The sequence below is a fragment of the Amphiura filiformis genome, chromosome 20 (genome assembly GCF_039555335.1).
Source record: "Amphiura filiformis chromosome 20, Afil_fr2py, whole genome shotgun sequence".
Lineage (NCBI taxonomy): Eukaryota > Metazoa > Echinodermata > Ophiuroidea > Amphilepidida > Amphiuridae > Amphiura > Amphiura filiformis.
The window spans coordinates 60,060,080-60,073,553 of NC_092647.1; the positions used below are offsets into that span (position 1 = coordinate 60,060,080).

The 13,474-nt window shown below is 37.6% G+C and overlaps 1 protein-coding gene across 2 annotated transcripts in view; it reads right to left on the reverse strand.

Annotated features, from left to right (window-relative positions):
* Positions 1–255: 255 nt before the first annotated feature.
* The window catches only part of LOC140142486 (immunoglobulin-binding protein 1-like), a 33,120-nt gene continuing 19,901 nt past the window's right edge, over positions 256–13,474 (reverse strand). The window contains exons 6-8 of one of the 2 annotated variants that reach the window (XM_072164470.1): positions 7,195–7,334; positions 5,802–5,926; positions 256–4,062 (exon numbers count right to left, since the gene is read on the reverse strand). In XM_072164470.1, the coding sequence (XP_072020571.1) occupies positions 4,022–4,062; positions 5,802–5,926; positions 7,195–7,334 (306 nt within the window). In that variant the 3' untranslated portion in view covers positions 256–4,021. Of the gene's footprint in view, positions 4,063–5,801; positions 5,927–7,194; positions 7,338–13,474 lie in introns of both variants that reach the window. The other variant, XM_072164469.1, reaches the window with a different exon arrangement.

The following is a 13,474-nucleotide window of genomic DNA, read 5'->3' on the forward strand; positions in this document are numbered from 1 at the left end:
CTCCCCTTGTAGAAATGTAGGGGGACATGTCCCATCCCACCTTTGGACACTATCACTAAGGGGCATTTGGTGAAAGCAAGATATAAGGACTGTTTTAACATCAATTAGGGGGCAGTGGGTGAGAACATTTTGAAAATGATAGCATAGCCGAAAGCAGTTTGTTATATTTAAAATATACATTACCGGTAATTTTCATTCTCAATCTCTCAATGGGCAGACAAAACGACCAAGAAACCACATAAGGCAAACAAAATACTTGCATTCATATTTCTATATATATTTTTATTTGCAAATTGCGATATTTGTAGGGCTGTTGTCCACAATATTGTTGACCAAGCAATTTCCTGACTGTCGACTAGTCATTAAATAAATTGAGATTTAGCGTAAGATATGCTTACATTACCATTATTTACCATGAAATACATCGTCGCCAGAGTGCTACACTATCGTAAGTAACATATTTGGCCAAAATGAGATTTTGACGAATTATGGAAGGCCATATAAAAACGCACATTTTAAACCAGGTTTTCAGTTTCAAAATTGCTTAATTATTTTTTAATTAATACAATAAAATATCGTAAGTGCAATGCAATTTTAATTAATGCATGCTCTTGCCACTTGCACGCTAATTTTGTTTTTCATTTGCTACAAGATCATCGTATGTGCCACATACGCTACTTTATTGGGCCTAAACAACAAAATCACAGAATGCTACACCATCGTAAGTGCAAAAGAGTCTCTAACACATCACTGGCTGTGACGCTGACGGCTGTATGCGTTGTCATCATGCTGGCTAAGTCCATAGCTCCCATGACTGGTAATAGAGACGATAAATCCGTGTTTTTAGTTTTAGATTTAGTAATAAATCTTGAGAAATAACATTACGGCAAAAGGTGTCTTGCTATTGTAAATATTATGTGCCAAAATAAATTAACACTTGTTAAGAAACATAAAATGACAAAATATTCGATATTTGAGCCGATGTTACGCATATCCTAATTTAGCAATGAATGCTACACTATCGTATGTGGCACATACGATAGTGTTGCACTCTACACTCATTTCAATTTGAGTGTAACACTATCGTATGTGGCACATACGATAGTGTTGCACTTACGACATCTAAATCAGTAAATAATTCATCGATTTATTAACTTTAACACCATTTATATAGTTTATATTATTAAAATCAAATTGCTTTACATTCCCATATCATTTTATGGTTACTTAAAACAAATGGCTACGCTAAACACAAAAACGCTCCTCCTGTAAAACTGTCCAAACTGCACTTACGATAGTGTAGCACTCTGCCGACGACATCAGTCTTCTATTTCATTCGTAAGTGGTGCCGATTATAATATTCTGATGCTGCGCATATTATGGCGCAAATGGTAATATTTTGATGTAAATAAATGCTGTGTCTCTGAACTTAACATTTTGACTTTATTGACTTTGTCGACAACTTGTTAATATCGATCTTGAGATTTGATGATTGTCAACAATGTAACTTCTATTCAACAACAGCCCTACATATTTTTGACGTTCTCTACAAATCTATCATGATTTGTATAACATGGTATATTTCACAAAACACCAAGGGCGAGTTTCCCGACAGGAGTCTTAGTAAGCCTAATTAGTCTTAAGGTGGCCTTGAGGCTACTAAGCCTAGCCGAGGTTCATTAATAACTCTCAGAAGTAGGCCTAATTTTACCTTTTTCATTGGGGGGGGCAAGAGCTCCCCCCTAGTTACACCACTGCTTACTCATGTTAATTGAAAGACCGTCAAAAATATGAAAGAAAAACTGTGTTACAATTTGTAAATTGAAATAGCCCAAGGCTTACGACCTAAGACCTGCTCTGAGGCAGGGCCAAGAAAAGCCGCTGAAAGCCTGGTCTAACAGGCTTGTGTAGACTGGTTTCGAGAAATGCAAATATTACTGAAGCCTGGGGCTAATCCTACAAGCCTGACCCACGGGCTAACGAAGCCTCGAGGCTATGGTAGCCATGCTTCGGGAAACATGTTTTCAGTTAAGCCTGGTCTAACGACCTCTTAAGCCTTGAGACTAGACAAGTCAACTGCTAAGCCACCCGTTGAGAAATTCGCCCTAAAGGTCTGACATTCTAAGGCTGAGTTCACATAGGAGTAGCCTGTATACGGTATTCACTATACGCTCATTCAATCAAGCTGAGTTCACATAGCTCCTATGTGAACTCAGCCTTGGAGACATAATACAGAGATATTCAATACCAAATCTTACTGCTCCAGTAATTGGGCTATTCCAAATGAAATCCATACATCCCCAATTGAAGATATGACCTTAATCTCTCAAACAGAGGGTTTAGATTTCAAATGGAGCCACCCATTCATTTGAAATTCACACTCCCTGTGTAGGAGATAGAGGTCATGTCTTCCACAAGGGTGTACGCATTTCAACTGGAAAAGTCCATTGATTCATGAGAATAATAAGTCAATATCATCATTTATAGGCCAAAAAATTGTCTTTTTTATTGGCCTTATAGATGAATTGACCTCAATGTTTATCAACAAAGGCAAGGGACTGGTATATCGATATGCTTGAGTGAACCCCATGCAACCAATACACTGTTCAATAGCCTTATTGTGATGTGGCGGGAATTTTAAAAACACAAGCCCTGAACAAAATATGATGCGCACGCATACTGCCAGGCAAATAACAATGACAATTGTGACGATGCGTGCGCATACTGCCAGGCATTGACGTCAGAAGCCGACTTATCTATAGCTCTTGTATTTGTCATTAAGGTAAGTCGGAGCTGCGTCTGGGCTAGTGGTATTTGTACTCAAGAATTGAGGAAAATAAAGCCTGCATTCACAAGGAAAGGTATGGGTATGAGATCCCAATGCGCATTGTAATGGGTTTTATTTTTCCACCTCTGCATGATTTTTCCTGGGAGGGAGAAACTAGCACAAACACTTGTTTTGGCCAATTCATTGCCATAAATCAATAACTGCAATGGTGTTCTTGGAAAATAAACGGTATTATTTAAGCAAAATTACCAAAACTGGACAAATATGACCTGAAGGCTCGGACTCGCTTTAAAAAGCTCAAGCAATAAACATCTATGGTATAGGTATCCCTGCGTAGCATTGGTCTATGTGATATGATCTGGTTCATGAGGTCAAAGGAGGCATTTTTGAAAATAATTACAATAATTATTACCTTATACAAGCATTAAGCTATCATATACTGAAAACTGGATTATATCATTTGAACCCCCCCCCCCCTATACATGGCCTTAATCTTCCACACAAGGAGTGTGAATTTCAAAAGGTTTAGCTGAATGGGTTCCTCCATTTGAAATCTACATTCCCTGTGTAGGAGATTAAGATCAAGTCTTCCATATGGGCTGTATGGATTTCAAAAGCCTGATCCTCTGTGCTTCCAGGAGGCCAAGGGATAAGAAAATACCTTTTTTGCATTTTGTAGACCTGCTACCAATGCAATGTCCATGTGCTCTTCATGGAACTCTTGTGACAAACAGGTGAAAGTCAGGTGTTACAGCAGTGCTTCCCAAACTTATTTTCCTGTAACTCAAATTTCATAAGCAAAATATGGCACGACCCACAGCATAATTACAAATGCTGCTACTTACTGAAACTTGACAGCGGCTTACCAGACAATATTTCCAAAGAGGGGCACAATTTGCAAGTCATGCTGCTGAACTGCTTCCCAGAATGACTTTAGTTCACTTTACAGGGACAAATACACACAAAGCATGCACAAATTTGCAATTGCAATGTTACATGACCAATACGATGGTACTCTGCATGTTAATGCATGGAAATGTACTTTTTTTAAAGTTTTCCGGCAAGTCTCACAACCCCTTTTGAAATAGATTGTGACCCAGTTTGGGAACCACTGTGTTACAGGATGCTCCATATCTACAGTGATACAAGTCTTCTTGTAAGCTGAAGGAGGATGCCTGCCAATAATTTCATCATACTCTACATCCTTGTAATCACAGTGAAGCTGCCTGCCATTCATCCCATATTCTCCCGGTTTCCCCAGCCTCGTTTATGATCTGAAAATTGAAAACAAAAGAACCTCACCAATGAACTGTCATTAAAATAAAAGCACATTTCTACTGCCCATTCCACAAACACAAGAATCACAGGTCTGTATTGTTTCTCTTCTTTCATGTACAAGTACTACGACACATATCATTTTACATTTTGTAAATTATTTTTTCCATTTATTTCAAAAAGTAGGAGGAACTTGGAAGTTATGGATCCTATTGTGTGGAAAATGTGCATGTGTGTAAAAGAAATTGAATCATCTATAAATTAATGACTAAATGCAATGTAATGCAATCAGTGGTGTGAACAGGTTCTTAGTAGCCAATGATGGCTTACTGTGGGTTATTTACTTGTGATGACACTAATTTTACTAGAACACAGGGCAAAATAACCTCAGTGGAGTGAAGAGTAGTTCTAGTCAGGGGCGTCACTAGACCAATATGATTCGGGGGTGTACAGCATGTTTTGCCGTCGGAAATAGTTTGTGAATTGTAGGGGGAGGTAGGGGTCAAAAATTTTTCTAACAAATTTTTTTAAATTAGTAACTACTGTAACATTAACAATAGCTCTATAACGTAACAACAGCACAATTTCGTAACACAGTAATATTTTATATGACTCTTGCAATTTGCCGACAATCACAGATAGCTTTGACTACATGTAACGGGGTGGAAAAATTCCGCTACGCAATAATTAATACACAGATGGAAAACTTGTAGATATATGATGTTATGATCCGGCTTTAATAAGATGATAATAAGTATAAACAATATTCCTGAAGATGGATGCAATTAATGATAATATGATATTAAGACGAAGCTGGTGTTGATGTTGAGCAGTTGGAGGCTCAGATGGAAGTTTTGATGTTTATCAGTTGGAATCTTGGATGGAAGTGACTTGCATATCACAAACCCAGATAAACAAAATTAAATTTCAAACTCTTCAACAGATTACCTCTTATCCCTAAATACAAAATATAATGCATATTAAAACTACTTTTAAAAACTTGTAAAAGAGATGGTAGAGATGAGAAGCTTCCAGAAAGTAAAGAATGCCCTATTGTTGTCAGATAAGCAAAATGCAAATACCTTAAATCCCAGCCTATTCACTAAGGTCCTTCAGTAAACATTATTAAATTAAGTCCTTAAAAGTTTTCTCCCTCACTCTCTCTCTCTTATATATTTGTTAACACTATTATCTAACTATCTATTATCTAACTATCTATTGTATTCTCTATATTAGTTATTCTAAATAAACAAACTTTTTCACCAGGTTCCACCATAGTAAATAATTAGTTATTCTTTCTTTATCTTCCAAACATTTATGCACCTATTATTAAGACCAGCCATTCTGGTGCCCGTTACATTCATTTGCCGACAATCACTTGGTTTTGATGACAACAGTCAATTTTTGCCGACAAAATTGTGTATTGATAATAATGAAAGCAACAAGTAACACAATATGTGATGCGATCAAACAAAATCATTCGGAACTCAGAAATATTAAATTTTCAGTTTCTTATAGGATAGTAAAAGCATTTTTAAAGCAGGATTTTGCAGAAAATCCCATTGATATTGAACAACCAGTTTCAAAGATATAAGCAATTAAAAGAGTTTCCAAAACAACATGAAACAAAAGGAAATATTTCCTTTGTTTGGCTGTATTTCAAAATCAATATTTCCTATTTCTGACTGATTTAGCTTGATCGCATCACATATGTTTTATTATGTCCCATTTGGCTTACCATCTTTCCAATCATCCCATTGTCTTGCTTTAGCCAGTGCCTCTGGGTCATCAGTCTCTATTTGTGTCTCTTTCTTTATTTCCTGGTCTTCAGCTTGTTGTCTTTCACTAACAGGTGTTGGGTTACTGCAAATAAAGAAAGAAATAAACAAATGGAATAGAAGCTACACTGAAGCCAGATTAGGCCAACCAATAGTACTGCACAGTCATTCAATACTACTAATTCCTTGTAACAGTTTTGGAATAGGTCATTTCAAGCAAATTTTCTCATACATGGAACTCTGAAGTGAAAAGCATTTTAATCAGCAGATGATTTCTTTTTCTATTTGGGAGAACATTTCATCAAAACTGTAAAATAATGGTTAATAACTGATAATTAATGTTATTCCAAAATGTGCCAAACAAGTGACATTTAAAAATTGGCAAAGCGCACAACTTAAGGGATCTAAAATGAGCGTTATTGCGTTTCGACAGTATTTTTTGTGGGACATGAGAGCACCTCGGACCTATCGAATTGCATTCTGAATCTGAAGCATGTCTTTCTGATATCAAATAATTTTCATTTTTGAAAATCACAATATAATACAAATTTTATGACAAATTATAAAATTTGATATTTTTCAAATTTTGATATATAACAGTCCTCGAAGTAAATTATATAAATCTAATGATATATTCTTAAAGTGTATGTAGCAGGGAGGAAAAGCCTGACGGTCAATTGAAAATTTTGACCTTTCATATTGAAGATATGGATTTTTTCCCCAAAAGACCTAATTTTTTTTGGTGTTTTGGGAAAAAAATCCATATCTTCAATAATGAAAAGGTCAAAATTTTCAATTGATCGTCGGGCTTTTCATCCCACCTACATACACTTTAAGTATAAATCATCAGATTTATAAAGTTTACTTCAAGTACTGTTAAATATCAAAATATCAATCTTTAATGATTTGCCATAAAATGTGTATTAAATTGCGAATTTCAAAAAATCTAAATTATTTGATATCAGTATGACATTCTTCGTATTCAGAATGCAATTCGATATGTCTGATGTGTTCTGATGTCCCAAAATAAATAATGTCCAAACGTTCATACCCCAGCCCTTAAATCTCGTAATATATTCCTCCGTTAACAATAAAATACTAAACAAGCTGGCTTGAAATACCGGGATCAAATTTTACACACATTTTAATGATCTTCCTTTGGTCTGGTGTCCTCATAATGGCCCATTTTAACATTAAAATTGCAAATTTTCACATGCATTTGCTCCAGTGAAGTAATTTTAGTAGTGGGGCAATTTGGGAATTTTTCCCCCTTCCCTGTCTCACCAGCCCTGATAAACTCCCGTAAACATGCAAACAGATAATGAGACAAACATGACATGCGGTGGCACTTACTGTGAGTCTAGCTTGATCTTTCCTTCCCTAATCTCTTTTTGATAGAATTCATCTAATGTCATGGTTGGTATACTAGGATAACCGGCTCCAAATACTTGGGCTTGTACCGCATCCCTTGTAAGGATAAATGGTTTCATGGGCTGCTGTAATAAAACGGATAGAATTCATCTAATGCTGGTTAATGTATTATATTTGCTTGTATTTTCTAATATTTTTAATGTCAATTTTGTTATCAAAATAGTAAAAAGTATGGAATTTTTTCTTGTGTGTGAAATAAGTTAATAAATGCATATCACTTGTTGGGAGTGAGATTGTACAAAATAATGCACATGTACAGAAATATTGATGTACAAGCCCTGCAGGGGGGAAGTTCAGTTTTTTAACCTATAATTTAAATTTGTAGGTCATTTTACATACATTTAACTGGTGCTCCAAAATATACCCTTTTTGGGAATTTGACAAACATACACTCATCTCCCGACAAACACAAAACATTTGAGAGAAAACACTTAAATTTCAGGCACTATATAAAGGGTATAAAACATTCTAAAATAATTTTATTTAATTGTTCACAAAATGTTTGACAAAATATTTGCAAAGAATATTTTGCAATAATATAGGTTATAAAGAGGTCAAAAATTGAAAGTGTGTTCAAATATCACATCAAAGTATATCCAAGATGCCCAAGGATCACACAAAAAAAAAAGTCATGTAATTTTGTTCTCAATACGACCTATGGTTCAGAAGTTACGTGTCGCAACAGATCAAGGGTCAATTTCCAGTTTGTATAGGGGTCAAAAATTAAAGTTACTCTGAATTTCGTGAAAGTTGTAGCAAATTGTTTATCTACTAAAACAAATTCTGAAATATAATAGTTTACATCAGCTCCGATGTCTGGTTGATGAGTTACGGATATAAAGGCTGCATAGGTTAATAATCTCAATAGGATCAAATGGAAACTTATGGTGTCTGACCTTGGTTATCTTCTATTTTAGTAACTTTGTATTGTAGATGGTGCAAACTATTATGTTTTTGAATTCCTTTTTTGCCATTGTTTTCACGACAATAGGAACAACTTTAATTTTTGACCCCTATACAAACTGGAAATTGACCCTTGACCTGTTGCAGCACATAATTTCTGAACCATATGTCCTATTGAGAAAACAATTACATATTTGTGATCCTTGGCGTAGACGAATAATTTGATATACTTTGAAGTGATATTCAAAATGCCAAAGTAAGGTGGAAGAGCGTATCAAAGAGCTGGAAAGGAATGAAAGTATTAAATCAAAATCTAGACTTTTAAGCTCTACTACTCCTGTTAATGTTGCTTCATGTCAGCCCAGTCTACAGAATAGTAAGACCCTAGAGATGACGGGCATTATCCAGAGAATTAACACTTTGGAAATGGAAAACATAAAACAAAGACTTAGTAATCTTGAAAAAGATAAATGCAGGATCAATCTGCGTGGAAAACAGGCTTACAACTGCAGTTGTTTACCACTGGACTTGCATTATCAAAACCATAACTCGCCAACTATGACAAAGAACTTGTATGAAAATGGATATTCTTGTGAATGTCAAACATCAAGACTGTACTGCGCTTATCTTTGGTACTGGTTCAACAGACAGCCTTCACAGAAATAGTGAGAGAATGCATCATACTTGTACTTATAAACAGTCTCATCATGGGCATTCATGTTGTGTAGCTAGCAATAGAAAACACAGTAATGACAGTGAACTTAGCAATCAGCAACTCCAGACTCCCAAAAGAGTCTACAAGGGTAGAGCTCAGTCAGCTTACCATCCTATGGCAACTCCATTGATGAAACCTTATATACACAATGTTTGTAAACAACAAGATCAGGCTATGTATGGAGGGATAGACTCTGCTAAGCCTGCTGTGCATCAAGATCAAGTTGAGGGTGGTACCTCATGTATGTATCAGATAGACAAAAACATTGAGTCACATAATCGTCATCCACTTTCTCCGCGATGGAACTGCAACGATCAACATAGTATACACACTGGTAATCATGACCAATCCCAATTCAGAAGGAATGCACATGATGGACAAGAATATACTGATCATGAGAGATCAGATACTCGTCCCATGGGAGATGTTCCTGATTTTCTGAACTCTTATGGGAAACCGAATGGAATGCAGCGGAGTAGTGCCAATGTGACCAACCCTGTCCAGTATGACAGCCATACTCCTCCTAATTGTACTCCCTATACTGGACAATTTTCAAATAATTCGCAAAGTTTCACATCTCAACATATAAATACTGCTGTCGTTGGTACCAGTATTCGGAATGAGGATGATCGCAAATACATGCACTCCATGTTTCCTGAAAGAAAGAAAAACAACAGAAGGAGAATTCGTAATCGTGACAGTAGGAAGAATAACTATAGACCAGGTACGAGACATGCAACTCTTGAGGATAACCGAATCCCGCCTGTCATGGTAAGAAAATCTAATGATGTAATGATTGGGAACAGTGTGGAGTGCCCAAGTGCCCAAGTGAAAGAACTGCAACATGCTTCAGGAAGTGAGTCCATCTATACATCTGAGACTGCCAAGAGATCTGACACTGACATTCAAGAGGTGGTAAACCGTGACAGGATGAACAACAATGCGTATAGACCTGATATGAGTTCTGCAATGGTGAATAATGAAGATTACTATGGAATGAGGAAAAGTTTGTATAGACCTGATGTGAGTTTGATGAGAGGAAATGATGGTTGTAATATGAAGATGACTAGATGGAGACCCGACATGAGGTATCCAAAGAATCATGATCAAGATAGGAACAAACAAGTCAAGTTAAAGCAATTTAATGATGACAAAATGATGACCAGACATGATGGTGATAAATACAGCGTCGCAAGAAAGGAGTTTATTCTAAATACAGGTAGCAACAGTGGCCAAAGGAAAGATCTGAAGGGTGCTTCACAGACTCAATCCAATCCTATATCCAAAACGTATAATAAATCAAGCTCTGGCAAACAAGATACCTATGTGGTGAACAATCGCAGAATGAGGAAGAGTGCATATAGACCCGGTATGAGATTTGCAAGGAATGATGACGAGAAGGAGGAAGAGTACAGATTGCGCGGATTGAGGACTGGTGATTGTTCACCAGGTATGAGATTTGCAAGAGGTGATAGTGAGAAGGAGAATGAGTACAAAATGCTCAGACTGACTGGTATGAGACCCTCAAATGCTAATGGTGAGAAGGAGATAGATTACAGACTGCGCAGGTCAAGGACGGGTGCTTATACACATGAAATGAGACCCGTAATTGATGAGAAGGAAGAGTGCAGAGTGGAGAAGAGTGCGTATAGACCTGGTATAAGGTTGGCAGAGCGTGATGATGATGACAGAATACAGCAAGATGAGTTGAGAAAATCTAATTGTGACAGTGAGGCATCGAGACTTGATGGCGAAAAACACAACGATGAGGACACTGGTAGTGAGCTGCGAAGAAATGGTACTGGAGATCATGTCAATATGTCGCATGATGTTTCTATGAGTGATCCTGACCAGAATGTCTCCATATACGCTGAAAATCTACAACCGTATATCCCGAATATGGATGGATCCTACATGCAGGATATGGAACTTGAAAGGTATTAATAAGCAGATCGAATAAAGCCGATCATGATTCTAATGGTCATATAGAGCAAGTAAAACCTAGCGATGACAATCTGCACCGTTTCATACATGACATAAGGCTAAACTGTGGTAAATCTGGCAGTGGCATCACTCATAGCCCGTTGACTGATCCCACGAGCAGTGAAATCCAAACCAAGCTGAACCCTACCAGCACAACATCTCAGTTCTACTCTAATGAAGCATGTAGATCTAAAGCCAATACATGTGCAGAGAGATATGTGGTGGACTATGCGCATGGAGAGAAGTCCTTCCAATCTGTTATGACTAGTGAAGCTATTGGTACAGATGGGCCAACAACAGGAGGTAATACTGAAGCAACTCACATGCATAAGAAAAACATATGTGGCAAGCTAGACCGGACGAAACCCAACAAGCCAGCAGTATTTTTTAGAGATGGGCTGGATCCAAAACACACAGAAATAACGAAGGAGATTGCTAGTGCTAACACTAGCCATTCTGCAATTGATTCTGGGAAATCAAGTCTGACTCTCACTACTTTCAACATAAAGAACATCCGGAGCAATACTATTGCTGTGAATTATATGCTGGAGAAATCTGATGTTGTGGGTCTACAAGAACACTGGCTCTTTAACTTTGAGCAAGATGATATTTCCCAAGTTAACTGCAATTTCAGCGCCTTCATTAAATCTGTCGATGATGATAATCCAATCTCTCCTTTTCATCGCCCAAGAGGCTATAGTGGTGTTGCTCTGTTGTGGAATAAAAATCTCGATCATTGTGTCAAGAAGCTGCCTGATGGAGGTAAATGTGTGGTATGCATTGAGATTAACTTGGAATCTGAGCAAATATGTGTTATCAACACTTACCTCCCTTGTAGAGGTAAATACAGCGAGGTTGACTATGATGATACGCTAGATGAGGTGGAGGAAATTTTTCAGAAGTATGGTTCTACACATCATCTTATTCTTATGGGGGACTTAAATGCTTAAAGGAACACTCCATCATCAAGAGACATGCATCTCATCAGATTCTGCGCTGATAATGACATCAATTGAATAGAAACCTGATCAATGACATCCTCTCTTCAGAAGATGGCGAGATTGACCTTATCACAAATGATGAAATGAAGACCATCATTCATTCTCTTTTAAATGTAAAGGCTGCCGATCTTCATGACCTGTCTGCAGAGCATCTTAAGTTTGGTGGTGATCAAGTTATCAAGTCCCTTACCAATATTGTCAACTATATTCTCAAATCGGGGCAGATTCCAGACATGCTCAAATGTGGTGTTCTGACGCCTGTACTGAAGAAAGGCAAAGATCCAAAAGATCCAACAAACTACCGTGGCATAACTGTAACTTCTATCATCATGAAGGTTGTTGAGAAGGCATGGCTACTAAGGGCTGCACCTATCATGCTAAAGAACCAGAATCATATGCAGAGAGGTTTTACTAAAGCAACATCTTCCATGAATGCAGCTCTGCTAGTGTCTGAGGCAATTAATGATGCTGCTGATAACAAGAAGGCAATTCACGTCACTCTGCTAGATGCCTCGAAAGCTTTTGACGTTGTAGATCATGACATATTATTGAATGAGATGTACGACGCTGGAGTGACGGGAAGTTATGGTTGGCATTTCAGTCTATGTACCAGAACACTGCTTCGATGGTTAAGTGGAATAACTGTCTCTCTGCACAATTTGAGGTAAAGCAGGGAGTCAGACAAGGAGGAATTACTTCTGCACCTAGTTACAAGATCTATACAAACAGCCTGCTTGACCAAATGCAGAATCAGAAGATTGGTTATGCGATTGGAACATCTTATATTCCAGCACCTACTTGTGCAGACGATATTGCCATTGTTGCTTCAAATCCAACTGAGGGTCAAATCCTACTTGATCAAGTGCAACAATACAGTAGAGATCACAGATACATGATCAACCCAACTAAGAGTGCAACCATCAAATACCACACAAATGATGAGATCAAATATGTCATCGGTGATCAACCTATTCCAACCCCACCGGAAGCAACTCATCTTGGCATTGTAAGAAACAAGAAAAATGAGCCTAATATCGATGAGATGATAAAGATGGGTAGGAGAGTAACATATTCTCTCATGGGTGCTGGACTGCATGGTAAAAATGGTTTGGCTCCTCACCTTGCATATCATCTAATCTGTACCTACGCTATACCCAGAATGATGTATGGGGCTGAGATTATGACGTTCAACGTCAAGAACCTTGCCCGCATTGAGTGTTTTCATAGAAAACAACTACGACAGATACAGTTTCTGCCTTAAAAACCGCCGCCTGCTAATACAGCTGTTTATGCACTACTCGGGGCGAAACCTATTGAAGCACACATCGACTCTGCTATCCTGACTCTGTTTGGGAGTATTGTCAGACAACCCAATAGTATTGAGCACCAAATAGCGAAGAGACAGCTGGCCATCAAAACAACAACAGCAAGAGCTGGTTCATGATAGTGAAAAGTGTCCTTGCCAAGGACAACATGGCGACACCATACAATGTACTACCTAATGGAGAATCCTCCCTCTAAGGCTGTCTGGAAAGCTGATATTACAAGAGCAGTCTCATCTTATTGGCAAAACCAATGGAAGATTGATCATGACTCGAAA